The sequence below is a fragment of the Stomoxys calcitrans genome, chromosome 4 (genome assembly GCF_963082655.1).
Source record: "Stomoxys calcitrans chromosome 4, idStoCalc2.1, whole genome shotgun sequence".
Lineage (NCBI taxonomy): Eukaryota > Metazoa > Arthropoda > Insecta > Diptera > Muscidae > Stomoxys > Stomoxys calcitrans.
Window position 1 is genome coordinate 35,167,880 of NC_081555.1, and position 27,587 is coordinate 35,195,466.

At 39.3% G+C, this 27,587-nt stretch overlaps 1 protein-coding gene across 21 annotated transcripts in view; it reads left to right on the forward strand.

Annotated features, from left to right (window-relative positions):
* LOC106089068 (small conductance calcium-activated potassium channel protein) overlaps window positions 1-27,587 on the forward strand; it is a 965,076-nt gene that overhangs the window by 893,105 nt on the left and 44,384 nt on the right. For all 21 annotated transcript variants that reach the window (XM_059367773.1, XM_059367771.1, XM_059367763.1 and 18 more), the window contains 2 exons: window positions 7,833-7,960; window positions 10,849-10,918. In XM_059367773.1, the coding sequence (XP_059223756.1) occupies window positions 7,833-7,960; window positions 10,849-10,918 (198 nt within the window). The remainder of the gene's footprint in view (window positions 1-7,832; window positions 7,961-10,848; window positions 10,919-27,587) is intronic.

A 27,587-nucleotide genomic window follows, 5' to 3' on the forward strand; every position in this document is an offset into this window, starting at 1 on the left:
CAGGCAATCTTAAACAGATCTCAGTCCCGGGGTTCTCAATGTAAACCCCCAGCCTCACTCTGTCCTCTAGATTTGATCCATCAGTGTAACATGATCTTCCAGATGGCTATACTAGGGTTCCCCATAAAGTTTATATACTCTTGATCGTCATGACATGTTAAGTCATTCTAGCCATGCCCGACCGTCTGTCCGTCCGTCTGTCTGCCGGTCTGTCGAAAGCACGCTAACTTTCGAAGGAATAAAACTAGGCGATTGAAATTTTGCACAACTAATTCTTATTACTGCAGGTCGGTTGGGATTGTAAGTGGGTCAAATCGGTCCATAGTTTGGTATAGCTGCCATATAAACCGATGTTGGGTCTTGACTTCTTGAGCCTCTAGACGGAGCAATTCTTTTCCGATTTGGATGACATTTTGCACGTAGAGTTTTGTTATGACTTCCAACATCTGTGCTTAGTATGGTCCAAATCGGTTCACAATCTGATATAGCTGCCAGATAAACCGATCTTGGGTCTTGACTTCTTCAGCCTTTACAATGCGTAATTCCCATCCGATATAGTTGACATTTTGCGCGAGGTGTTTTGTTATGACTTCCAACAACTATGCCAAATATGGTCTAAATCAGTTTATAACCTGATATAGCTCCCATATAAACCGATCTCCCGATTCTTATCCGATTTGGCTGAAATTTTGCTCAATGACTTCCACTATGGTCTGCAACATCCAAACCAGGTATGGCCTAAATCGTCCATAACCCGATATGGCTTTAATAGCATGGCAAATTTTATTCGTTATACCTTGTTTGCCTATAAAGAGATGCCGGGCAAAGAACTTGACAAATACGATCCATGGTGGAGGTTATGTAAGATTCGACCCGGCCGAACTTTCTTTATGTGGATCACACGTTTCTCCTCTCTCCTTTTCTCCCGATATCGCTCCTTCATCGGGCGCATTGATTCTGATTGCAGGGTTGATCTCCATGTCGCCATCTTGATTCGATTAGCATTTCGACACTGTTGGTCGTACCATGGTTTCCTCGGGGGAGGCTGGTACTGATACCTACGTACAGATTTTCAGATTTCAAGGCATAGAGTGGGCAACGGATTGCCATTGCACCGTTATATCATTGAGGCAAGGAGTGTCTTCGTCAAGCAGTTGGGTCACTCGGGTGAAGTATGTCGTTGGCTTCTTTTGCGTTTGCAGCTTTTCAATGTCCAGTTACCTCGCAGTGTCAGATCGTAGTTTGCTCGCCATGCTCAAACGGGTGCAAAACTTTGCAGCAACAAAGTAATGATCCGAATCTATGTTCGCTTCTCGGATCGATCTTACAACTATCACGCTGGATGAACGCCTTCCATCTACCTCAAAGTGAACAATTGGTTCCTTACTTTTTCATCTGGGGACAACTATGTGGCTTTGTTCCATGACAGCGTTTTAAACTCCCAATTTTTGCCATTACCCTCCTGCAGGTGTATAAGGCAAAGTTTGTCTTTTTAAGTTGAATTAAGTTTTGGATATTTGGGTATTTTGCGCTTTCTGTAAAAGGAACATTCTCATCTCCCAAGAACACAGGTTGCACCGTGGGTATCTTGTATCGCCTGCTACAAAAGAACAGCTTCCATTTTAGACGGATTTCCTCTTGCTTTTGACTGTTGACGGATGACCTTTAGGAATAATCCCCCTTAGCTATGTAGCACTCAAACTCTATACAGTTTTTGCATAAAGGATGTCATAATAGAATTTATCTTTGTGTCTCACCATCTCATAGGCATCATGACATGCAAAAGCAAGCTAAGTATATCAGTCTAAACCAGGAAGCTAGGATGCCAACCTATCGGCCACAGTTTTTAGTTGGACCGGTGATACATTACCAGGTTCTGGCGGTTTAAAGGTGTCAAGACTTTTGATTGCCATAAGAATTCTTGACTCAGCCACAAGTTTCTCAAAAATTCTCAACGAACTCATATCATTGTTAACCTCTTCCAACTTCACGTTGTGCCTCGGAGAGTTTCACGGGAAAATGTAGCCTGACTTCCGAATATACTCTACCGCAATAAGTGTGGAGTCACACAGGCTATTATGTCCGCCTATGACGCTGAACGAATAGCGTTCAGAGTCGGCCATTAAAAGAAGGTCCCTTGTCATAAAGCTAAAACTTGAATGGACACCACTCTTTGATATGCGAAAAGTTTGCCCGCCGTTCCTTGATGAAATGTTTGTGGGCAAATTTTCAATAGATTTGGAGGGAAGGTTTTCCCGTAGCCTAGAGCTCCCGGATGTATCTTCCAGAGAGTTTAAGAATTCGATCATGGATTTCTTCTTGGTCTTTTTTATAGATTTCCTAGAAGGTTAAGGAGGCTGAATCTTCCAGGAATTAGTTGTGGCAGAACTACTCTGATCTATTGTAGGAGGTTAATATCATAGAACGCTGTTTAAGAGCAAAACAAAAAAAATGTAAAACTTCTCCCCTAAGAAGTGTCACCAAGCGGCACTCCGTTCGGACTCGTCTATAAAAGGATGTTCTTCATTATTAAGCCACAACTTGAATTGGCACCACTCTATGACATCCGAGACATTTGCCCTTCATTCCTTGATGGAATGCTCTTTAAAGCTGTTTGATAAACTACCTGAATTGTTCCCTCTAGATTACATTTGCACTTTATTTCCAAGCCCATGGATCTCGTGCGTGTACTGTATGTGCTGCTCTAAACCTTGAGATGCAACCTCACGATTTTAGGTGCAGATTGTTGAATCCCCGCAAAGCAGAGGTTAGCATGTCCGTGGGTTCGAATACTGACGAGACCTTCAGAACAATTTTTCAGCGGTGGTTTTTCTTCTCTAATGCTGGCAACATTTGTGAGATACTATGACATGAAAAAACTTCACTTCAAAGGGGTGTCACATTGCGGCACGCCGTTAGGACTCGGCTATAAAAAGGAGGTCCCTTTTCATTGAACTTAAACTTCAAACGGACTGCACTCATTGATATGGGAGATGTTCGCCCCTGTTAATTAGAGGTCATTTTTTTCAGACTTCGAAAACTATAAGACGGACATGTACTCGACAAGTACTTGACTGTCTGTACATCCTTATTAGTCAGTGCAGAAATTGTCTAGGGATCCAAGAGCCTTGGACGATTTGGTGCTGCGTATAAAATGTGTAACATCTTATAATGTATGGTTGCCCAAAAAGTAATTGCGGATTTTTAAAAGAAAGTGAATGCATTTTTAATAAAACTTAGAATGAACTTTAATCAAAAATACTTTTTTTACACTTTTTTTCTAAAGCAAGTTAAAAGTAACAGCTGATAACTGACAGAAGAAAGAATGCAATTACAGAGTCACAAGCTGTGAAAAAATTTGTCAACACCGACTATATGAAAAATCCGCAATTACTTTTTGGGCAACCCAATAAATTGTGGTTATCGATCCGGCGACCATGAATGCGACTTATGGCCCTTCTTCTCATCCTTTCCCTCCTTGGTAGTCAAAAATTGATAGTTGAATAACTTGCCGCATCTCTATGGTACAGCTACTGCTAATGCAAATTGTAAAACTTGCCCATGAACATATGCTCACTTCTTGCACGTTTAAGAATTCATTGGATTCTAGTTGATGTACTCATTGGGGTTCGAAACTGGGCTGCGGACTCTGACCCTCGGTTGACCCCGGGTCTCAGTCTAAGTCGGAGTCGGGATATCAAGCCGGATTGGAAGAGCGGTTCGGAGTCGTGGTAAGCGTGCTCCACTTCGAACCGAAGTCCGACTTCTCCACAATAGTCCGACTTCGACTCCGGCCTCTAAACCTCGACTCCGTTCGACTCCTCAGCCCTGGTTTGAACCTAAGCATTTATTGTTGTAGGCGGTTATGTTAACATCTGCGCCATGGTGGCTACCCTTCGGTTCAGTTACGGCTACGTTGCCAAAAGTGATGTCCTACAATCCCAATCAACCTGGGTTTGAGAATGACTTGGTGGACTGGACTGGCTAGTGGACTGCAAATTACAAATATCAACACTTAAGGTGCTGGTGCTCTAGCCTTAAGTTCCGCTTATGTTCCTTTTTGAGATTTATAAATTCATTTTCATGATACTAGGGTCCTTAGGATTGGAACGGCGAGTCCTGCTGCCTACGCTGCGGCTTCCGTAACCTCTCTCGTTGAAACGCTTTTCCCACACTGCTTACCATAATAATTTCCTTTGTTTGCCTCCACAATTGGAGTTAATCACTTTGGCATTATGTCCCTGGAGAAAAATTCGAATGTATCATTTCATTTGTATATGTATTGTACTGTATATGCATCTGTATATCATCTGCACATACTACACACTTACAAAATGGCTATGCTATGCCATGCTATAGACCATAGCATCCTTGCTTTTATTGGGTTTTGCCATAGTTGCTGGTTTTATTTCCTTTTTTTGTTTTTGTTTTTAATTTAATTGACATTTGGCACTCTACTCTTTTATTAAGTCTCAGTTGGCTGTGATTTCAATTAATTGATTAAATGTGGCGTAAATAATATTGGACCAATGTAATGGTCCATGACAATTGATTTGCAGCCACTGCAGTACAAAAACTAAACGAGGGTTAAGAAAAAAATTCTAAGAAGGGTAAATCATTATGTGTAAGAATATTTTTAAGCTTAAATAACTACAATAAAATGAATTTTCTATTACTTTCTGAATAAAAGTTATTCTTTCAAAACGATAAAAAAGAATTGAAATCTGTTAATGCAAAAAAGTTCCACAAACGAAGGCCCACATATATTGCCACCCGTAACAAACTGGGCGTCAATGCATATATGAGCATATGTGAAGAATTCATTGAAGAGCTTCCTTTTTATACCCACCACCGACGGATGAGGGTATATTCATTTTGTCATTCCGTTTGCAACACATCGAAATATCCATTTCCGATCCTATAAAGTATATATATTCTTGATCAGCGTAAAAATCTAAGACGATCTAGACGTGTCTGTCCGTCTGTCTACTGAAATCACGCTACAGTCATCAAAAATAGAGATATTGAGCTGAAACTTTGCACAGAATATTTTTTTCTCCATAAGCAGGTTAAGTTCGAAGATGGGATATATCGGACTATATCTTGATATAGCCCCCATATAGACCGATCCGCCGATTTAGGGTCTTAGGCCAATAAAAGCCACATTTATTATCCGATTTTGCTGGAATTTGAGACAGTGAGTTGTGTTAGGCCCTTCAAAGTCCTTTGTCAATTTGGCTCAGATCGGTCCAGATTTGGATATAGGTGCCATATAGACCGATCCTCCGATTTAGGGTCCCAGGCCCATAAAAGCCACATTTATTATCCGATTTTGCTATAATTTGGGACAGTGAATTGTCTTAGGCCCTTCAATATCCTCCGTCAATATGGCTCAGGTCGGTCTAGATTTGGATATAGCTGCCATATAGACGGATCCTCCGATTTGGGGCCTATATTTTTATATATGCCGATTTTCAGATAAAAGATCTTGGACTCATGGAAGCAGCAATTATTGCCCAATGACACATTTGGCATAGTGTGTTGTCCTAGGACCTATCGCATCCGTATCTAGTATGGCTCAGATCGGGCTATATCGTAATATAGCCCCTATATAGGCCTATCTCCCGATTCAAGGTCCAATGTCCATAGCAACCGCATTTATTGCCCGATTTCGCTGCAATTTGGCAGAGTGAGCTGTGCAACGCCCTTTGTCGTCCGTGTGGACCATGGTTCAGATCAGCCCATATTTGGATATAGTTTCCATAAATACCAATATCCCGATTTAAAGTCTTGGACCCATATACACCTATCTCCCGATTAACGGTCCAATGTCCATAGCAACCGCATTTATTGCCTTATTTCACTGCAATTTGGCACAGTGAGCTGTGTAAAGCCCTTTGTCGTCCTTATGGACAATGGTTCAGAGCAGCTCATTTTGGATATAGTTGTCGTATATACCGATTTCCCGATTTAAGATCTTGGGCCCATAGCAGCCGCATTTATTACCCGATTGTGCTAAATTAGTCACAGTGAGTTGTCCTAGGAACGGGTGCCGAACCGTATCAAATATGGTTCAGATAGGGCGATATCTTGATTAAGCCCCCATATAGACCGATCAATCGACTTAAGGTCAAATAGCGAAAGCAGCCGCATTTATAACCGGATTTCGATCAAATTTGGCACAGTGAGTTGTGGTACGCCCTTCGTTGTCCATACGGAGAATGGTTTAGTTCAGCCCATATTTGGATATAGTTGCTATATATACCGATTTCCTGATTTAAGGTATTGGGCCGATAGAAGCCACATTGACTACCCGATTGCGCTAAATTAGTCACAGTGAGTTGTCCTAGGACCTTCGGCACCTGTATCAAATATGGTTCAGATTGGGCGACATCTTGATATAGCCTCCCTTCGTTGTCCATGGGGAGAATGGTTGAGCTCGACCTTTATTTGGATATATACCGATTTTCAGATTAAAGATCTTGGACCCTTTATTGCCCAATGACACATTTGGCACAGTGTTTTGTCCTAGGACCTTCCTTATCCGTATCTAGTATGGTTCAAATCGGGCGATATCTTTATATAGCCCCCATATAGACCTATCTCCCGATTTAAGGTCTAATACCCATAGCAGCCGCATTTATTACCCGATTTCGCCGAAATTTGGCACATTGAGCTGTGTTATGCCATTTGTCATCCGTGTACAAAATGGTTCAGATTGGACTATATTTGGATATAGTTGCCATATATTCCAATTTTTTGATTTAAGGTCTTGGGTCCATAAATGCTGTATTTGCTACCCGATTTCACTGAAATTCGGCACAGTGAGCTGTGGAACGCCACCTGTCGTCCGTGCGCACAATGATTTGTATCGGTGTACATTTGGATATAGTTGCCATATATTCCGATCTTTCGATTTAAGGTCCTGGGATCATAGAAGCCTCATTTATTTCCCGATTTCGTTGGATTTTGTCAAAGTGAGTTGTCCATAAAAGCCCATCAATATGCGTATCGTATATGGTCGAGATTGGGGAATATTTTTATATAGCCCCCATATAGACCGGTCTCCCGATTTAGGGTCTAAAGCCCATAGCAGCCGCATTTACTAACCGATTTCGCTTTGGCCTACAGCGGACCATATTTCGATTAAGCTGCTGCGGATTCATGTATTCTGCATTTTCACCGTATTTTGTCGAAATTTGGTTAATATATACCTTAGTTGGTGGGTATCCACAGTTCGGCCTGGCCGAACTTCATGCCTTTTCACTTGTTTCCAATATTTTATTAATTTCCACCACCTAAGCTTTTTAATTGAATTCAACAGCCAATCGTCAAAAAAAACCCAAAAAAATTATTTTAATATATTTTATTTTGTTTTCTTTTACACACAAATTGGCCAGTAACTTTGTTTAGAGCGCTGCCGTGAATGTTGAGTTGCACTTACATTTTTATAATGTCTTGCTTTTATTGGAATTATAGTAAATACCAAAGAACTAAAACACCATGTTAAACCAATTATCATGTTAACTAACATAAAATATGTTAAAAAAAAAAAAAAAACAAAAACCAAATTAAATACTTCGCCCAATGCTAGAACGCTAAATCGCTAACTCCCTCTATGTTATGTGGTCTTGTGCGATTTTAAAAATTTTTGATTTTTGTTTAAAATTTTTATTTTCATTATATTTTTTGTTTTATTTTTAAAACTATATGCGTGCAAACGTAACATAACGCCAAAAAAAAATTCCTGCCAAAAATATATATACATATACATCAACCTATATATATATATATATATATATCTACTATATATTTACACATGTATCTTTTAGCTGAAAAATGCTGCGGCGAATGTTCTTCGTGAAACTTGGCTCATTTACAAACATACAAGACTAGTAAAACGGGTTAATCCCGGACGTGTAAGAACCCACCAAAGAAAGTTCCTTCTAGCAATTTATGCGTGAGTATTCATCAAAACAAACCAAATCAAACTTAACCAAACCAAACCAAACCAAAGCAAACCAAAACCAAACAATATAACAAATCAAATCTATCCAAGAGCTATAAAAGACTAAGATTACTACTACTACTACTACTACTAACCCTTACTATAGTAAAGATGAAAGTTCAGAGAATATTTGCTGTTTCAAATGCAAGAAACACCAAAACCAAAACTATCAAACCCAAAAATCAAGTGACTAACATGCTGCTTTTTAAGGCCATAGCATTTGGTTCCATAACCCCCACTCTCTCGCTCTCGCTCTCTCTCTCCCCCCCCCCGCCTTACCAATTCAGCCAGGCTGCACAGCTTATGCCCCTTTTGAGCGCTTGCAAAGCTGCCTAACAAAACAAGCGCTGGTTTGTTCACACAGATTAAGCCATTGTTATGTTGGCTAAGATTTTTATGGTGCCAGCCATACACAACTCTAGAAATCTCCAACTCTCTGCTAGCTTGAGGAGGTCTTGCTTATATAGCATACACACCACACAGCAGCTTTATTCGCAAGTCCTTGACTAAGTTTAGAGTTTGTGTGTGTGTGTGTGTGTATGGCTTTGTATGGGCAAGCAGACGCGTGGGTTTAGGCATTTGTGTGTAGTATATATTTGTATGTGTATTGTCCTGACCTTGTTACGTGTGTAGTACTACTCACTACTGTCTCGGTTTCAAGCACTCTATTTATTGGCCAACGATTTCCCCCATGGTACTATGTGTGTGCAAGGGGTCCAATCATTAGGCTGACCCCAACTCCCAAACACACACACATCAACTTCACAATCACTCCACCTACCCCCAGCCCAACCCCAAACCAACACATCAACAACTATTTTTTTTTTCTTCTTCATGCCCCCCTCCCACTTAGTGATGACCGACTCTGATTGTCCTGCCGCCAAAAACAAAAAAAAAAAAAAACAATAATTGCTTCACACTTAGTTGTGCACTTGAATCTCCAAAAAAAACCTAAAACTCTGTCTGTTTGGTAAAGTAGGGAGATTCAAAACATCGCTTCCTACGACAAGTGTTTGTTGAATTTTCGTTCGTTCATTGGTACGTTCATCTGCTCTTTTTTTTTTGTTGTTTCTTTGCCAAAATTTCTTTATGTTATCCATAATCTCTTGAAAATAGTAACCAAACTATCAAAGCAAAGTAAAGCCAAGCCAAGCCAAGCAAATGATATCATTTTTTTTTTTCATTCAAGTAAATATTTGTGCTGTTCTTTGTGTTTTTGATTTGATTTCTCTTCTTCCTTTAGCAGCATCACATTCGTTTGAGAACTCGTTTTACTAGCCTGTAATTAGGTTGTAAAGCCAAATTTACCAAAATGTGTTCAATTTTTGAAAAGACTATCAAAAAAAAAAACAAAAATAAAAACAAAACGCAAACGCAATGCAAGCAAAACTAACCCAACTAACAAAATGCAAAAAAGAAAACAAAGAAAATCAAAATGCTTGCATTTTGCAATATGGCAACACAAAAAGACAAGAAGAGTCGTTAATTTTTTAGAAATTCGTATCTCAAAATAATTTTCTTTAAAAAAAAAGGTCACAAATGTTGTTGTTTCGTTTTCCTTAACAATTTGAGAAAAAAATCATGAAAAAGAAAAAATAATATAAGCACTGATCTATTTTTTTTTTTTGGCCCTGACTAAAAACCCACAGTTTTGGAGGCCCCCACTTTGCCCCAATCAGCCATAACAAACACTCTATTTTCACGCTCTCTTCACCGTACCTACCAAAAAAGAAAACCTCACTCACCAACTAGTCTCTCTCCCGCTCTAAATCACTTATACTCTCTACAACTATGTCTGTCTCTCTCTCTCCCCAGCTCTCTGTCCAGTTATCTCTCTCTCTCTCTCTTGCTATCGCTATTATTGCTCTCGCTCTGTGTCTGTCTCTGTCTCTCTCTCTCGCTCTGTCTGTCTCTCCTTACAAATGCCAAAATACACCCTCACCCTACTTTTTTTATTCAGATATTTAGTGAGCTTTAGACTTGGGTCTATGATATGTCATTGTCAATGTCATGATATCATGGACCTACGTAACGTATGTACGTAATCTAGTGGTGGACTTACACATGAATGTAAACTCCAATTTTCACTTTGAATATTAGTTTCTCAAAAAGATTTCGTTACAGTTAAGATTGCAGAAACCAAACAACCTAACCTATCAACCTTACAACCGAACAGCCAACCAGACCCTCTGCTGAAACTAAAACTTCTAGCCAAACCTCAGACACCCCCACCCACCAAACTCAACACTAAACTGGTCCTTGTTTTGGTAGCATTTTTTCTTCTTAGTTGATTGTTTTTTTTTTTTTTTTATTGTGTCACATGGAAACTGACTCCTAGCCCTAGCTGTTGTTTGTGTGCGCGTGCGTGTGTGTGTGTGCGTGTGTGTGCGTTGTAACTATATTTTCATTTTGCTGCATATAGGATTTCCTTTTTAGGTTTATTTTGAGATACGATATTTCTGCAATCTTAACGACGAAATTCAACATTTCCATCGCAAAGTATTTTTCAACCCCAACGCAATTAATTAACCCAAAAAAAAAAAAAAACAAAATAATTATAAAAAATAACAAACCCATCAAATACAAAAAAAACTGCATCTAGCAACTGAACTGTAATATCGCAAAAATGCTAAGAAGTAAACCAAAAACCAAAAAAAAGAGAAAACACAACTACTAACCATCTACCTATAACCATCTCAACTTATTATTCATAATGGCTTCTTTTTTGTTTATTTTTTGGATTATTTTGATTTCTTTTCCTTTTGTTTTTTTTTTACTATAACTACCACAAAAAAAAAAATACAAAACCCAAAAAAAAACCAAAAAAAAAATATATATAGGTTACGAAAAGTTAAGATGGATCAACGCAAACTCATGGATAATGCCAATACAATAACCGATATGGCCAAGGTAAGTTAATGCCAGCATAGCAAAACAAACGATTTGTATATAATAACCTACACCACAAAATAGATGTTTATATCCTTACCAAACAAAAAAAAAACAATAAACCAATGCAAGAGGAGCATACCAACATGTGTATATACAACATTAAAAAGTTACATAAAAAAAAACCAAAAAAACTAAAAAAAAAATATAGGAAATATTTTTAAAAAACTCTGATTTAGCTGGCAAATATCAGAATAAGGTATAATACCTCAATAAAGTAGAGAGCTAGGACTATATCTATAGTTAGGATTCAAATAAAACATAAATAAAATTCAAACTCCCCTATGTAGTACAGCAAAACTTAGTCTTAAAATAAATTTAGTTCATTTTTATTCAAATTTAGTTAATGTTCTTAAGTTCCAACTAAAAGACTATTTGATAAGGCAAACCCAAGATTTCTTAAGACTCATCTGGTAGTCGTTTTGGCCCATTAGCATTACTTGTTGAAAGGTTTTCCCTTCCTGTTTATTACAAACTGAAGAAATTTTTCTCCTTACTTTAAAGATTTAAGCCAAAGATAATGAACTTAATTTAAAGATATCCGATTTTCAATTTTTAAGGAAACAATTGTTTTGGTACAAGATTTCCTTCTTGATTTTAATATTTAAGCAAACAATTGCTTTGGTACAAGTCTTTCTCCTTGATATTAAAGAATTTTTAGAAACATCTTAGTCTTAAAAATAAATTTAGTTCATTTTTATTCAAATTTAGTTAATGTTCTTAAGTTCCAACTAAAAGACTATTTCATAAGACAAACCCAAGATTACTTAAGTCTCATCTGGTAGTCGTTTTGGCCCATTAGCATTACTTGTTGATAGTTTTCCCTTCCAGTTTATTACAAACTGAAGAAATGTTTCTCCTTACTTTAAAGATTTAAGCCAAAGATAATGAACTTAATTTAAAGATATCCGATTTTCCAATATTTAAGGAAACAATTGCTTTGATACAAGATTTTCTTCTTGATTTTAATATTTAAGCAAACAATTGATTTAGTACAAGACTTTCTCCTTGATATTAAAGACTCAATGTGGGAGGTGACTCAATACCGCCCAACGAACTGGTAGCTGACGACGAGACAATAACGACCTCTCTCAATATTGAAAAGACTAGAATAAGCAAAGATCCTATACTAGAATATTGGGCAGTGCAGTGGCAAGAAACCCAACACAGCCTAACAAACAGGGACCCAATGACGCAACCATCATCGACTTCAAGATTCGGAATACTAGGATAGGTAAAGATTCTAATATTGAAACATTAGGCAGCGCAGCGACAGGAGTACAAGATTTTCTCCTTGCTATTAAAGAATTTTTAGACTTTAATGTTAGTAAGATATACTAATCTTTAACTTTATGTCTTATTATTAAGTTCGATAAATGGATTTTTTTAAATAGGAAATTGAGAGTCATTTTGAAACAAAATGAGAATAAGTCAGCGAACCAAATTGAAATAGGATGGTTGTGTCTTTAGTAGTTACCTTAGTATTGCAGAACATAGACAGATGTATATGTGACTTGGAAGTTTCGGGATGATTGCAGCTTCCGCATTTCTTATTCGAATGAATTGAAATATTACGCAATGAATTCTAAAATGTTCTAAATTCATTTATGATCCGAATCGGACTATAAATTGATATAGCCCCAATAGCATAACAGTTCTTATTCAATTATCTTTGTTTGCCTAAAAAGAGATACCGCGCATAGAACTAGACAAATGCGGTCCATAGTGGAGGGTATATAAGATTCGGCCCGGCCGAACTTAGCACGCTCTTACTTGTTTTCAAATAAGAAATTGGGAGTCATTTTGAAGCAAAATGAGAATTAGTCATTGAAAAAGGACGGTCGTGTCCTATAGTAGTTGCCTTTGTGTCGGAGGACATAAGCGGAAGTATATGTGACTGGAAAGTGTTCGATGATCACAGCTTTATGATCATCGTCCATTCTATGCCTAGGGGGTAGGCATAGAATGGACTTCAAAGCCCCAAGGACTGCGGTGATGGTATCAGGCCGTAGCATGTTGTCTGCTACTGAAACGTCGACCGGTGGAACGGCAGCTCCAGGCTCCACTAGCCGACAGACGATTGGTCAGCAGGGGCTTTTGACGAAGACATCCGGATCGAGTCTTAAGGACAAGGCCGACCCTATTCTATCTTCGTATGCCTATAATTTGCCTAGGCCCTAGGCCTTCCCCGACAAACCAACACGCTCTTTAAGAGGTTGGAATAATAGAAGACGCATTGCTCTCAGGTTCATTAAGAGGCTTGTTGCGAATGATTCTAAGACTGTCACTAATAGGGAGACTACCTAAATTGGGCTCGAGAATTCGCTGCACAGGCTACCCCTAAGAATACACGCCTAGATTCGGAAGTTGCAATGCAGTCAGCCAAAAGGCTGCGGTAACCTGGAGAGCATCCCATGCCTAAAAGAACTAAGGCGAACAATAGTAAGATAGGTCCAAGAACCTTTGCTTATGTCGCTAGGGACAGTTTGGTGACAAGAGAGAAGAACAGGGCTGCATACCTTGGAATAATTAGAGTGGGAAAGTCAATGGACCATCATCAGTATACTCCGATGTCCTTGCAGGTGTAGGACTACATTTAGTCAAGAAGGAAGATATTCTTTCCTCTTGACCAATGGCGCATACTTGGATACCAAGAATTCCCTCAGATCATGAAACGATACTTGGAATATTAAGGGAATGTAATCCCAATCTTTCAACCACCAACTGGATGAGGCTGATGGTGACCGCAGACATGCAGTATTCGTACTAAACTCCGGCTGTCTCGCAGAGCTCAACAAATCTGCAGGGATTGTCAACAAGTTGAAACTGACGGTCTATAGAAGCGGTGGGGTTGGGGAATCAGGAGACGACTCAGCAGTTGTTGCTGAACACTTGCCTGAGGAACTATCGACAACATCGCTAAAGTCTGGCGGATTACAGGAGATTGAAAATCCCCCTGCCACAATCCCCCTGCATCGAAACGGGACCCGACAAGCCCCATGTGGGTGGGTCATCCAGTTGGAGTGGGCTCTAGGTATGCGTCAGCGGGAAGCACGGAACTTAAAAAGTACTTTTCCAGCAGCAGCTAGTGAAGCATCTAAGGAGAAATTGTCCACACTACAAGTGTTCAGTGTCCTGAGGAAGAGTGGTTCCACAGCTTTCTCACCTGCGTACAGAAGCTCATAATGACAAGATCTAACGAATCTTGTGAGGATGAACTCCTGGTGGCATCAGAAGACGAGGCTAACACAACAGTGGTGGTTTCTACAGATAAATCTACACCATTGGCAGCAATAAAGGTCCTCCTGATGGCAGGGGGATTGGACCTGGTTCCTATCCAGGAACCATGGGTGTGTGGAGGATTGGTTCGCGGACTAAGAATTCCGGGATTTCAACTACTCAAGGGTACGGGGAATGGTAGACACAGAGCCTGTATTCTTGCAAAGAGTAGTCTAAATGTTTTTCTTCTTCCGTCGCTAAGCACTGATGATTTAGTAGTAGCCAGCCTTGAAATTAACAAGTCTCATTACTAAATGGCTTCCCTATATATGGCACACGATTCAGAGATGCCGCCTTCAAACCTTAAGTCGCTGGTTGAAGCCGCTTCGCCGTTTTGTTATTAAAGACAGAAATCAAAAATGAAAATGAAAATTGACCTTCGGGCAAGGCTATTTAAAGACGCATAGGATGGTGTGTCCATGAACATTCCATTAAGAAACTGGGGCAAACTTCAAATCAATGAGTGATGTCCGATTCAATTTTAAACTCAATGATAAGGGACCAACTTGTTATAGCCGAGTCCGAATGGCGTGCCGCAAAGCGAAACCTCGTTGGGGTGAAGTTTTTACATGGCAACGTACCTCACAAATGTCGCCAGCATTAAGAGGGAATAACCACCGCTGAAAAATGTTTGATGTTCCTGCCAGGATTCAAACCCAGGCGTTTAGCGTCAAAGACGGACATGAAAACCTCTCCGCTACGGTGGCCTCCGTTTGTAGTAACCTCGAAATATTCGTCTAAGACCTTATAAAGTATATAATTTTGATCTTCTTGAACTTCTTGTCAGTGTAGGTCGGTGGGGATTATATATGAGCCATATTGGTTCATGTTTTGACATAGCTGCCATATAAACCGATCTTGGGTCATGACTTCTTGAGCCACTAGAGGACGCAGTTCTCATCCGATTTGGCTGAAATTTTGCACGAAGTGTTTTGGTTCCATTGCAACAACTGTGCTAAGTCGGTCTATAACCTGATATAGATGCCACATAAACCGATCCCGGATCTTGACTTTTTGAGCCACTAGAGGGCGCAATTACCATCCGATGTGGCTGAAATTTCGCTCAAAGTGTTTTATTGTGACTTCCAACAACTGTGCTAAGTTTGATTCAAATCGGCACATAATCTGGTAAAGCTGCCATATAAACCAATCTTGGATCTTGATTCTTATCAGATTGTGCTGAAATTTTGCATAAAGTGAATTGTTATGACTTTCAAAAACTGTGCCAAGTGTGGTTTGAATCGGTACATAACCTAATATAGCTGCCATATACATCGATCTGCTATCTTGAATCCTTAATCCTCTAGAGGGCGCAGTTTTTACCTTATTTGACTGAAATTGTGTACAACGGCTTCTCCCATGAGTTTCCGCATAGGTGTCCAATATGGTCTGAATCGATTTATAGCCTGATACAGCTCCCATATAAACCGATCTCCCGATTCTGTTTCTTGAGCACCAACAAGGCGCAATTCTTATACGAATGGACTGAAATATTACACAATGGCTTCTACTATGGCCTTCAAGGTTCAATTCATTGATGGTCCGAATCGGACTATAACTTGATATAGCTACAATAGCATATCCGACCAAAGAACTCGACAAATGCGATCCATGGTGGAGGGTATATAAGATTCGGCCCGGCCAAAGTTAGCACGTTCTTACTTGTTATGCCCACCACCGAATGGGCATATTCTGTCTTTCCGTTTGCAACACATAAAAATATCCATTTCCGTATATATATACTTGATCGTTGTAAAAATCTAAGACCATCTAGCCATGTCCGTCCGTCTGTCGGTTGAAATCGCGCTACAGTCTTTAAAAATAGAGATATTAAGTTGAAACTTTGCACAGATTCTTTTTTTGTCCATAGGCAGTTTTGGGCTCAAAGATGGGCTATATTGGACTATATCTTGTTATAGTTCCCATATAGACCGATCCGCCGATTGAAGGTCTTAGGCCCATAAAAGGCGCATTTATTATCCGATTTTGCTGAAATTTGAGACAGCGAGTTGTATTAAACCACTCCATATTCTTCCTCAATTTGGCTTTGATCGGTCCAGATCTGGATATATATATATTTGATCTAGATTGATCCAGATTTGGATATAGCTACCATACAGACCGATCTCTGGTTTTAGGATTTTGGGTCCATAAAAGGCGCATTTATTGTCCGATGGCGCCGCAATTTTGGACAATAAGTGGAGTTAGACTCCTCGTCATATTTCTGCAATTTGGCCCAGATCGGTCCAGATTTGGATATAGCTGCAATATAGGCCAATCTCTTGACTTAAAGTCTTGGCCCCATAAAAGGCGCATTTACAATCAGATTTCGCTGAAATTTGACACAGTGATTTATGTTAGGCTTTTCGGCATCCGTGTCCTTTATGGCTCAGATCGATCTATAATTGGATATAGCTATCAAAAAGATCAATATTTTGTTTTACAAAATTGAACAATGACTTGTACTTATTAGACTTAGACGAATTTGGTCCAAATCAAGTCCAAGGATAAGTCCACTGAAACAATACTTCATGACCTAGTCGTCTACACACAGGGTTCTCTCGTTGTCTTGACATTGAAGGTGCGTCAATCATGAAGTAGCAGTAGGTTCTATTCGTCAACACTACCGTAAGAAAATCTTTTAATAACTTTCTAACTAAAAGATGCATTACGGCAGGCTTGGGATCTTAAAAAAGATGGGAAAGCAGAGGAACCTCTCAAAGAAGTCTACTGTTTCCTCAACTTTGGAAAATAGCCACTAACAGTAAATTACAGTAGGGAGGCCACCGTAGCGCAGAGATTAGCATGTCCGCCTTTGACGCTGATCGCCTGGTTTCGAATCCTGGTGAGACCATCAGAAAAGAAAAAATGTCAGCCGTGGTTTTCCCCTCCTAATGCTGGCAACATTTGTAAGGTACTATGCCATGTAAAACTTCTCTCCAAAGAGGTGTCGCACTGCGGCACACCGTTCGGACTCGGCTATAAAAGGAAGGCCCCTTATCATTGAGCTTTAACTTGAATCGGACTGCACTCATTGATATGTGAGAAGTTTCCAATTTGCATTTGGAAGAAAAGGGTTGGGGGAAGTTTCAGCAGCACTCCTACAGATATACTCAAGAAGCTCTACGTGCGAAGTGGGGTACCGAAAGCAGTCTAGGCGTTGATCCGTCTAAGACCAGAGCATTCTTCTCCACAGAAAATACAAATCAAACATGCAATGGAACTTCGAATTAAACATTTTGGAAAGGGCAACAAAGGCAATTCTTTCCATTCGCAAAAGTCGATGGCTTTAACCGTGTGCCATGCACTGGGTATATACTCCAATTGTCATACTTCAATGATGTATGGTTGCTGTAGTTGTAACCACATTCTCACGTGGAGATGGCGATCCTCGTCAAGCTCCTATACGTGAGTAAAATCTTTCCGGTTCATAAGACCGATCGCCGTGGAATCGTGATAGCCACTTGTAATTTAAAGGCGCCAATAACTCACCTTGACATATCGAGCTTCAAAAGCACTCAGTATTAAAGCAAGAACCGGTGCCACCCTTCCTCTCATTGACACTCTCCACTCGATACCGCTGATAGTCCGCGTCAGCAATAGCTGTTACTCCGTATGAAGCATTCCACTATCCGCTACCTGTTGACCCGCCAGGTAGCTCCCAGCCAAGCTTCTCGTGATAATGATGAAAAAACACACAGATCGGAGCTCAAGGATCCAACCCATGTGCTGCTCATGGTTATCCTGTGCCTGGATAACCATGCTATATGGTGTTATATCGCAATATTAAAATTTGTCTCACTTAACGAACATAAACATAGAGCAGTTGTTGGACTTTTGAAAGAGATCTGGATAGTTCAGCGGTAGGAACTAGAAGGCATCCTGCTTCTCTTTTATGCATATTGTGTATATCATACTCCCTGAAATAGTAGACAACAACAGCATCGATTTTGAAGTAGTCCATGAAAGCATTTGATAAGTTTGCCATCTGTTCCTCTCTATCGGGAAGAGTATTTTGCAATGGAAAAGTAAAGCCAGAAGATACCACAACACCAACCATAGTATGACGCATTTCGATTCTTGGTGGAAATCCATCTCATCGGATACTTTCAGGTGTGAAGGCTTCAAGGGCCGTACGGTGGTATGTTGTACTTCTATCGAATTCAATATTTTCTTTTTGGCAATGAGAATATAAAAGAATTCAAGCCGGACATCATCTTTTATACAGCATAAACTTGTAACTCCTTTTATCTGAAGGGTTCAATCAAACTCTAGCAGTGAAGAATGGTTAATGATTCAGCTAGCATAGATCCATTGTTAAGCACAACAGTACTCTTATAGTATGTTAAATTTGACCATCATAAAAGTTCAAATCTCGTATATTCTTCATGCATGTTCTATGAAATGAGCCAACTGATCTTCCTTAAGACAGCAAAAAGTCTCGTTGATCAAATGGCTCGTATCCAAAAACAAAAATCCAATCTTGTTATTGTGTGTGCATGCGCATTAAATCGAAATCACTCCTTCAAAGTTCATCACACATACGAAGTTAACCTCACTCACACAGTTTACACCACTCACGAAAGTTAGATCTAGTCACTAAACTTGATTACGTTTACCCAGTTTATCGCATTCACTTAGCTAAGCGCACCGAATTTGTGAAGTCAAATTAAAGTTCTCCGGGGGATGAAAAAATGTCAAATTGTATAAAAAAGTCATCAATAGGTATAAAAATGTCATCAATGGGTATAAAGAGTCATGGCAAACCTCAACGTATAAAATTTCAGCCTAATCTCAAGTCAATTGGAATATCGGTTCATATGGATGCTATATCTAAACATGAATTAATTTGGCCCATTTGTTTACCTACATAAATAGGATGTACTCGTTCAAAAGTGAGCCTGCCTTCCACTCCCAGATAAATGAATGATGAATGTGGCGCAAACATTTACTTTGATAAGAATAATTTTAAAAAACAACAACTTTGGTCAAAAAAACGACGACGAAATTTGTTAATTTTCCTGCAACAATTTATTTTGAATCTCAGTGATCGAAGGTACAAATTTGTTGTTGAAAGAGACTCTTTGCAAGTCAACATAAGCAACAACAATAATTTATCCATAAGCAAGACAAAAAACTGTTTAACCAGCCACCGTATGTGTTTTGTGCTGCATACACATTCTCGGTGTGGCGGTGTTTTTAATTTCTTTGTGCTGCGCGAGCTGCTTGTCTCATTCGTTTTTCTCTGCCACTCTTCTACCATTACCATTCAAAGCAAATTTTAATAAATTTGGAGCCGCAGATGATTGAACTCATGATCCCATGTTTGGTAGTCTTGCACGCATCCTCTTGCCTAACGCCATGATGAGGTTGAGAAACTAAGGAACTGTCCTACGGCTTTAAAAAGGTGAGGCTAAAGGTGTAAATGTGGGGTCATGGACGGAGAAAATGAGTCGTGATGCGCTAAAGCGTAGTGGACAGGTGAAGACGGGAGTCTGACGCAAATGTGAGGGAGAAATTGAAATATGGCTCCATTTCAAAAAATAATCTCCACCATTGTGTCGGTATATCCCACTGGATTTGGATTCATATGTAGAGAAGAATAACATGACTCACTCACTCACGGAATCCGAGAATAGTCCACTGACTTTACAGGAGCGTGATTAAACCAATACTTATTTACGTCTCAGGATCAAAGCTAGAGGACAGAGTGGGCCTGGGGTCTACATTGAGAACCCAGGGACTGAGATCTGTTTTAGACTGCCTGACCAAAATACGATCCTACAGGCAGAAATCCATGCGATCACGGAATGCGTGAGGTGGTGTAGTGCTAACGCGAGGACTCCGAGTGTGAACATATTTACGAGCAGTAAAATTGCCATAAGGGCAATAACAACCAGGAGGTCAAGGTCACAAACAGTCTTGCAGTGTAAGAAGGAGATTAGCGTCTTCTCTGAGGATGTCAAAATCCGCACCGTTTGGGTCGGAGTAAGGGGGAATGAAAGAACCGACATTTTGACGGTGAAGGCCAGCTGACTGCCGTCAATAAACTTTGTTAACTCAAAGTTTTTCCGGTTTGCGAAGTCCTGCAAAAATCCTGTAAGGGGATCCAGATCATGAGAAGACGTGGTTTAGTTATTAGACGAGGTATAGCTGTTGGTATCATAACGGGACACATAGGAATACGAGCTCATTTATGCAAAATCGGTGTGGCATGTGTAGGACATGCGGGAAAGACTTTGGGACGTTGGAGCTCAATTATCGAAACGTGTTCACCAGTGGAGTGACATGTGTCCTGACTTGTCTGAGGAACTGGCAATTTCTTTTCTTCAAGACTCAATTATCAATCTCTCCTTTGGATGTTGCATTCGTTTGGTCATTATGCTCGACTTCAAAGACAATGAAATCCAATGTTGCTTGATTGCAAATTTTCTCATTTCTCTTGCTATTCATATTCTCTCTTATTTTAAAGGACATAGTACTAGCGGGGTTCACATGTCCGCCTATGACGATGAACGCCTGGGTTTGAATCCTGGCTAGGACATCATAAAATTTTTAGCGGTGGTTATCCTCTCATAATGCTGGCTACATTTGAGAGGTAATATGCCATGTACAAACTTCTCTCCAAAGAGGTGTCGCACTGCGGCACGCCACACAGTGTGACTTTTTCCACTTTTGGATGTCAAAATTAATAACTTCCATGTGGAAGAGGCTACACTATTGAAATTTGGCATATATACTCTGAGTGGTTATATGAAAGGTCAAAACAAAAATGGGCGTGATCCGCGCTCTTTTACGCCTACTTCACTTACACTGTTGGGCAGAACCTAAGCAACTTTCGTTCACCTTTTTTTACATGAAACAAGAACCGGTGGCGGGAGGGTGAAGCAGCTTGTTGTTGTTGTTTCCCTCTCCCGCCCCATTTTTGTTCGATGTTAAAATAAGGTGAATGAAAGTTGCTTAGGTTTTTCGCGACACTGTATATGTTGGAATCTCAAATGTCCATAGTTTCGAGTATAGAGTTCACGATAATTTCTTGCATCCTTGTTTCTTGACTCTTGAGCTTCCTCTGAAAGCTGACCAATAGGAACAATACACAATGTAATTATTTCCTTTCCACAAAAAAAAATTTTGTGTACACTCACTAGCATGATGTAACAGGGATATTCGGACAAATAAAGTTCTCTTGTCTCTCGTGCATAGTTATCAAAAGCAACATGATTGTTTTGGTGATTTTTTTAAGTGCAGTGCCTTTTGACGGAAAATCTGTGCCTAAATATTGAAGAATTTTTGCGGAATTTCTTTTCTCTGATGCTCTCAGTTCCATTTCTGCAGCCATTGACAAATTTTCAATAAGCCCATAGGATGGGGGGTATAATAATTTCGTCATTCTATTTGTAGCTACTCGAAATATTCGTCTGAGACCCCAAAAAGTATATATTGGGTTGCCCAAAAAGTAATTGCGGATTTTTTAAAAGAAAGTAAATGCATTTTTAATAAAACTTAGAATGAACTTTAATCAAATATACATTTTTTAAACTTTTTTCTAAAGCAAGCTAAAAGTAACAGCTGATAACTGACAGAAGAAAGAATGCAATTACAGAGTCACAAGCTGTGAAAAAATTTGTCAACGCCGACTATATGAAAAATCCGCAATTACTTTTTGGGCAACCCGATATATTCTTGATCGTCGCGACATTTTATGTCCATCTAGCCATGTCCGTCCGTCTGTCTGTCGAAATCATGCTAACTTCCGAAGAAGTAAAGCTAGCCGCTTGAAATTTTGCACAAATACTTCCTATTAGTGTAGGTCGGTTGGTATTGTAAATGGGCTATATCGGTCCATGTTTTGATATAGCTGCCATATAAACCGATCTTGGGTCTTGACTTCTTGAGCCTCTAGAGGGCGCAATTCTCCTCCGATTTGACTGAAATTTTGCACATAGTGTTTAAATATCACTTTCAACAACTATGCGTAGTATGGTCCAAATAGGTCCATAACCTGATATAGCTGCCATATAAACCGATCTTGGGTCTTGACTTCTTGAGCCTCTAGAGGGCGCAATTCTCATCCAATTTAACTGAAATTTTGCACATAGTGTTTTGGTATCATTTCCAACAACTGTGCTGAGAATAGTTTAAATCGGTCCATAACCTGATATAGCTGCCATATAAACCGATCTTGGGTCTTGACTTCTTGAGCTTAAAGAAGGCACAATTCCTATCCGATTTGGTTGTAATTTTGCACGTGGTGTTTTGGTATCACTTCCAACATTCATGCGAAGTATGGTCCAAATCAGTCCATACCCTGATATAGCTGCCATATAAACCGATCTTGGGTCTTGACTTCTTGAGCCTCTAGAGGGCGCAATTCTCATCCGATTTGGCATGGATTTTGCACAACGGCTTCTCCCATGGCCTTCAACATACGTATGAAATATGGTCTGAATCGATCTATAGCTTGACACAGCTCCGATATACACCGATCTCCAGATTTTGCTTCTTGAGCCCCGAATCGGACTATAACTGGATATAGCTCCTCCTCCTCCTCCATCCATATTCATTATTCATTGTTTGCCTAAAAAGAGATACTGCGCAATGAACTCGACAGATGCGATCCATTGTGGAGGGTATATAAGATTCGGCCCGGCCGAACTTAGCACGCTCTTACTTGTTATACCCACCACCGAAGGATGGCGGTATATTCATTTTGTCATTCCGTTTGCAACACATCGAAATATCCATTTCCGACCCTATAAAGTATATATATTCTTGATCAGCGTAAAAATCTAAGACGATCTTGACATATCCGTCGGCTGCAGTCTTCAAAAATAGAGATATTGAGCTGAAATTTTGCACAGAGTCTTTTTTTGTCCATAAGCAGGTTAAGTTCGAAGATGAGCTATATCGGATTATATCTTGATATAGCCCCCATATAGATCGATCCGCCAATTTAGGGTCCCAGGCCCATAAAAGCCACATTTATTATCCGATTTTGCTGAAATTTGGGACAGTGAGTTATGTTAGGCTCCTCGACATCCTTCGTCAATTTGGCCCAGATCGGTCCAGATTTGGATATAGCTGCAATATAGACCGATCTCTCGATTTAAGGTTTTTTTGCCCATAAAAGGCGCATTTATTATCCGATGTCGCCGAAATTGAGCTATATTCGGCCCTTCGACATCCTTCGTCAATTTGGCTCAGATCGATTCAGATTTGGATATAGCTGTCATATAGACCGATCCTCCGATTTGGGGTCTTAGGCCCATAAAAGGCGCATTTATTGTCCGATGTCGCCGAAATTTGGGACATTGTGTTAGGTTAAACCCCTTGACATAGTTTAGCATTATGGCGTAGATCGGTCAAGATTTGGATATAGCTGCCATATATACCGATCTCTCGGTTATAGGTTTTGGGGCCAGAAAAAGTGCATTTATTGTCCAATGTCGTCGCAATTTGGGACAGTGAGTTGTATTGGGCCCTTCAACATCCTTCTTCGATTTCACTCAGATCGATCAAGATTTGGATATAGCTGCCATATACACCGATATCTCGATTAAAAGTCTTGGCCCTAAAAATGACGCAATTATAATCCGATTGAACTGAAATTTGACACATTGCCATGCATGTTGTATATGGTTCAGATCGGTTTATTTTTAGATATATTGGGTTGCCCAAAAAGTAATTGCGGATTTTTTTAAAAGAAAGTAAAAGCATTTTTAATAAAACTTAGAATGAACTTTAATTAAATTTACTTTTTTTACACTTTTTTTCTAAAGCAAGCTAAAAGGAACAGCTGATAACTGACAGAAGAAAGAATGCAATTACAGAGTCACAAGCTGTGAAAAAATTTGTCAACGCCGACTATATGAAAAATCCCGGCCCGGCCGAACTTAACGCCTTTTTACTTGTTTCGTTCACGATTTAATTTATTTTTTTGGGCGAGATGAATCTGAATGAATAGCGCTCGTATGTCAAAACGTTCTGAGTACGTATAACCTCAAAAATGTCAAGCATTGGAATAGAGCTGTCAGTTGGCAGATTGCAAAACAAGGGTTGTCCAATCCCAAAATATAATAGTCAGCCCTCGTATTCCTTACATAAAGTGGTAGAGGCATCCATTGTCAAACTTTTAAAAGTTGCAAGGTAATCCTCTTGGAAGCTTCATTATACCCTACACCATCAATGTGGTACAGGGTATTCTAACTTTATGCATTTGTTTGCAACGTTAACCCATTGATAAGTATACCGATCGGCATAGAATCGCTTCCTGATTCAATTTAGCTCTCCGCCTGTCTGTCCATGTATTCTTGATGATCAAAGTACAGGTCGCATTTGCTGCCCGATTTTCATAAAATTTAGACCAAGTCAAATTGCTATTGATTTTGGAAAAATCGGATCAGATTTTGATATAGCTCCCAAATAGATATATTTTATCTGATATGGCCTTTAAAGGCCGTAGTTGCTACAATAAGGCTGTAGTAGCCATAATTTTGGTCCGATCTTTACAAAACTTAGCACTATTTTATTTAACGACCCAATACGTGTGCAAAATATCATAAAAATCGGTTGAGATTTAATTATAGATCCGATATACATCTTTCATTCGATGTGGCCTTTAAAGGCTATAGAAGCCATAAATTAGGTCCTATGGTAAGAAAATCTTACAAGGTTCAATTCAATATTTCAATAGGTATACAAGAATAATATGTGACTAGATTTCAACATAGGTTTAACGTATAACAAGTAAAAACGTGCTTAGTTCAGCCGGACCGAATCTTGGTTACCCACCACCATGAGTTCTGCTACAAGTTTATACACAATAAAATTAGTTAAAGGGCATAATTTTTGTCAATCCAGCAAAAATTAAGGCTTCTAGGAACCGAACAAGGATGATCGAGAGACCGGTTAACATGGGAGCTACATCAGATAAAAGTCATAACAGAACACCACATGAGCAATTTCAGCCAAATCGACCCCAAAATTGCGGCTTCCAGGGGCTCAAGAAGTCAAATTGAGAGATTATTTTATATGGGAGCTATAACAGGTTATAGACCAATTCGGACCGTACATAGCAAAATTGTTGGAAGTCATAACGGAACACCACATGCAAAATTTCAGCCGAATCGGACAAAAGTTAGGCTTCCAGGGGCTCAAGAACTCAAATCGGGAGATCACTTTATATGGGAGCTATAATAGGTTATCAACCAATTCGGACCGTACCACAGTTGTTGGAAGTCACAACATAACACTACGACCAAAATTTCAGCCAAATCAGACAATTGCTGCTTCCAAATTGCGGCTTCCAGATGCTCAAGAAGTCAAATCGGGAGATCGGTTTATTTGGGAGTTATATCTAAATCTGAACCAATATGACCCATTTGCAATCCCCACCGAACTACATCGATATTAAGCATCTGTGCAAAATTTCAAGCGGCTAGCTTTACGCGTTCGACCTCTATCGTGATTTCGATAAACGGACGGACGGACGGACAGACATAGCTAAATCGACTTAGAACGTCGAGACGACAAGCATATATATACTTTATAGTGTCTTAGACAAGTATTTCGAGGTGCTACAAATGGAATGACTAAATTAGTAGATCCCCATCCTATGGTGGTGGGTTAAAAAGTACTATGTACATAGACTCAGTGATTTAGGGTAGTATATAGTCTGCTCCGCATGACTTTTGACTTTCCTTATTAGTTTTAGAAAGCATACGGTCCTGAACCGCTGCTATCAGGCCTGTCAGTATGTCACTAATTGGAACGAAACTCAAGAGTATTAACTGGAGAGGGGATACGGCTGCACCTAGAGGTATATTCCACATCATAAACGATTCAGTACTACTAATTTCACAACGGATAGTGTTAACTGATGAACTTAAAATCTTTGGACAAATCCTATGTAAATTTTCTCATTTATTTTGCTATTCACAATCTCTCTTATATTAACGGACATAGTAATGGCGAGTTTAGCATATCCACTTATGACGCTAAATCCTAAATCCTGAGTTTGAATCCTGGCGAGAACATCATAAAATGTCCCCCAATGCTGAAAACATTTCTGAAGAACAATGCCATATGAAAAATTCTCAAAATAGGTGTCGCACTGCGGTACACCATTCGAACTCGACTACAAAAAGGAGGGCCCTTATCATTGAGCTTAAACTTGAATCGAACTGCACTCATTGATATGTGAGAAGTTTGCCCCCATTCTTTAATGGATTGTTGCATTTGCAGTAATAGCGAAGATTGTTTATAATTCTGCCCTAGTGAAAACTATGTCGGGGAGCAAACAAAGTTTGATGTTTTTCTGAGCTAGGACTTGTTAAGAATATCGTGGTGGATATAGTTATTTGGTGAATGCGCCCAAAAGAAACAATCAAGGTCTTCTGGACGCATTCAAAAAATAAATAAATCCACCACAATATTTTTAACAAGGCCTAGCTCAGAAAAACATCGATCTTTGTTTGCTCCCCGACATAGTTTTTACTAGCACAGAATTATAAACAACCTTCGCTATTACTGCAAATGCAAAATTTCCCCAGGAACATTTCATTAAGGAACAGGGGCAAACTTCTCACAAGAAGAAGAATAATTCGTAATGTAACTGGTGAAATATATCCTAAAATGGTATAAAATAAGTTAATGTGAATGTTTTGTAGGACAATTCAGAAATTGAAATTTTAGAAAAAAAAAGTAATAGGAAGAAGTTACAATTCCATTTTTGTTACAAGATCACGGGAAGTTAGGAAAGATGTATTACAAATACTGAATAAATATCATAAGAAATCTTTTTGAAGTTGTATGTATGTATTGTACTAGAATATGCATATACACACGAAAGAACAACAAAATAGTTGATTATTTAAATAGGATATTGAATGCCCAGCTGTACTGTTGACATGGTTTTTAATTCCTTTCTACTGAATTGCACATTCACTTCCCAAATGTTCCCAAAAATATACGAGTACACCAATAATATATAATACAACTTAAACTACTCATGAATTGAGAACTTTTCGTGTAAGTTCGTACATTGTCCACTTTAGCTTTCATCAGATATCTTTATTTGTTAAGACAATATTAAATCATACTTATTCTACATTCCACAGTGGTGTAGGGTATTATATAAGCGGCCTTGCCGTACTATAGACAAATGAATACTTGTCTGAAATTGGCCTCCAATGAATTTGGTAGTTATGTGTTACAGTTCGTTTGCAAATTATCCCAAAATGCATGAACAATTGTTATTGGAGTTCAAATTTAAGCAAGTTCTGAAGTTAGACAACTTTAATTACTTTGTGTCATCGCGGTGTGGTATGCAGTGTGCGCTCATACTCTAACT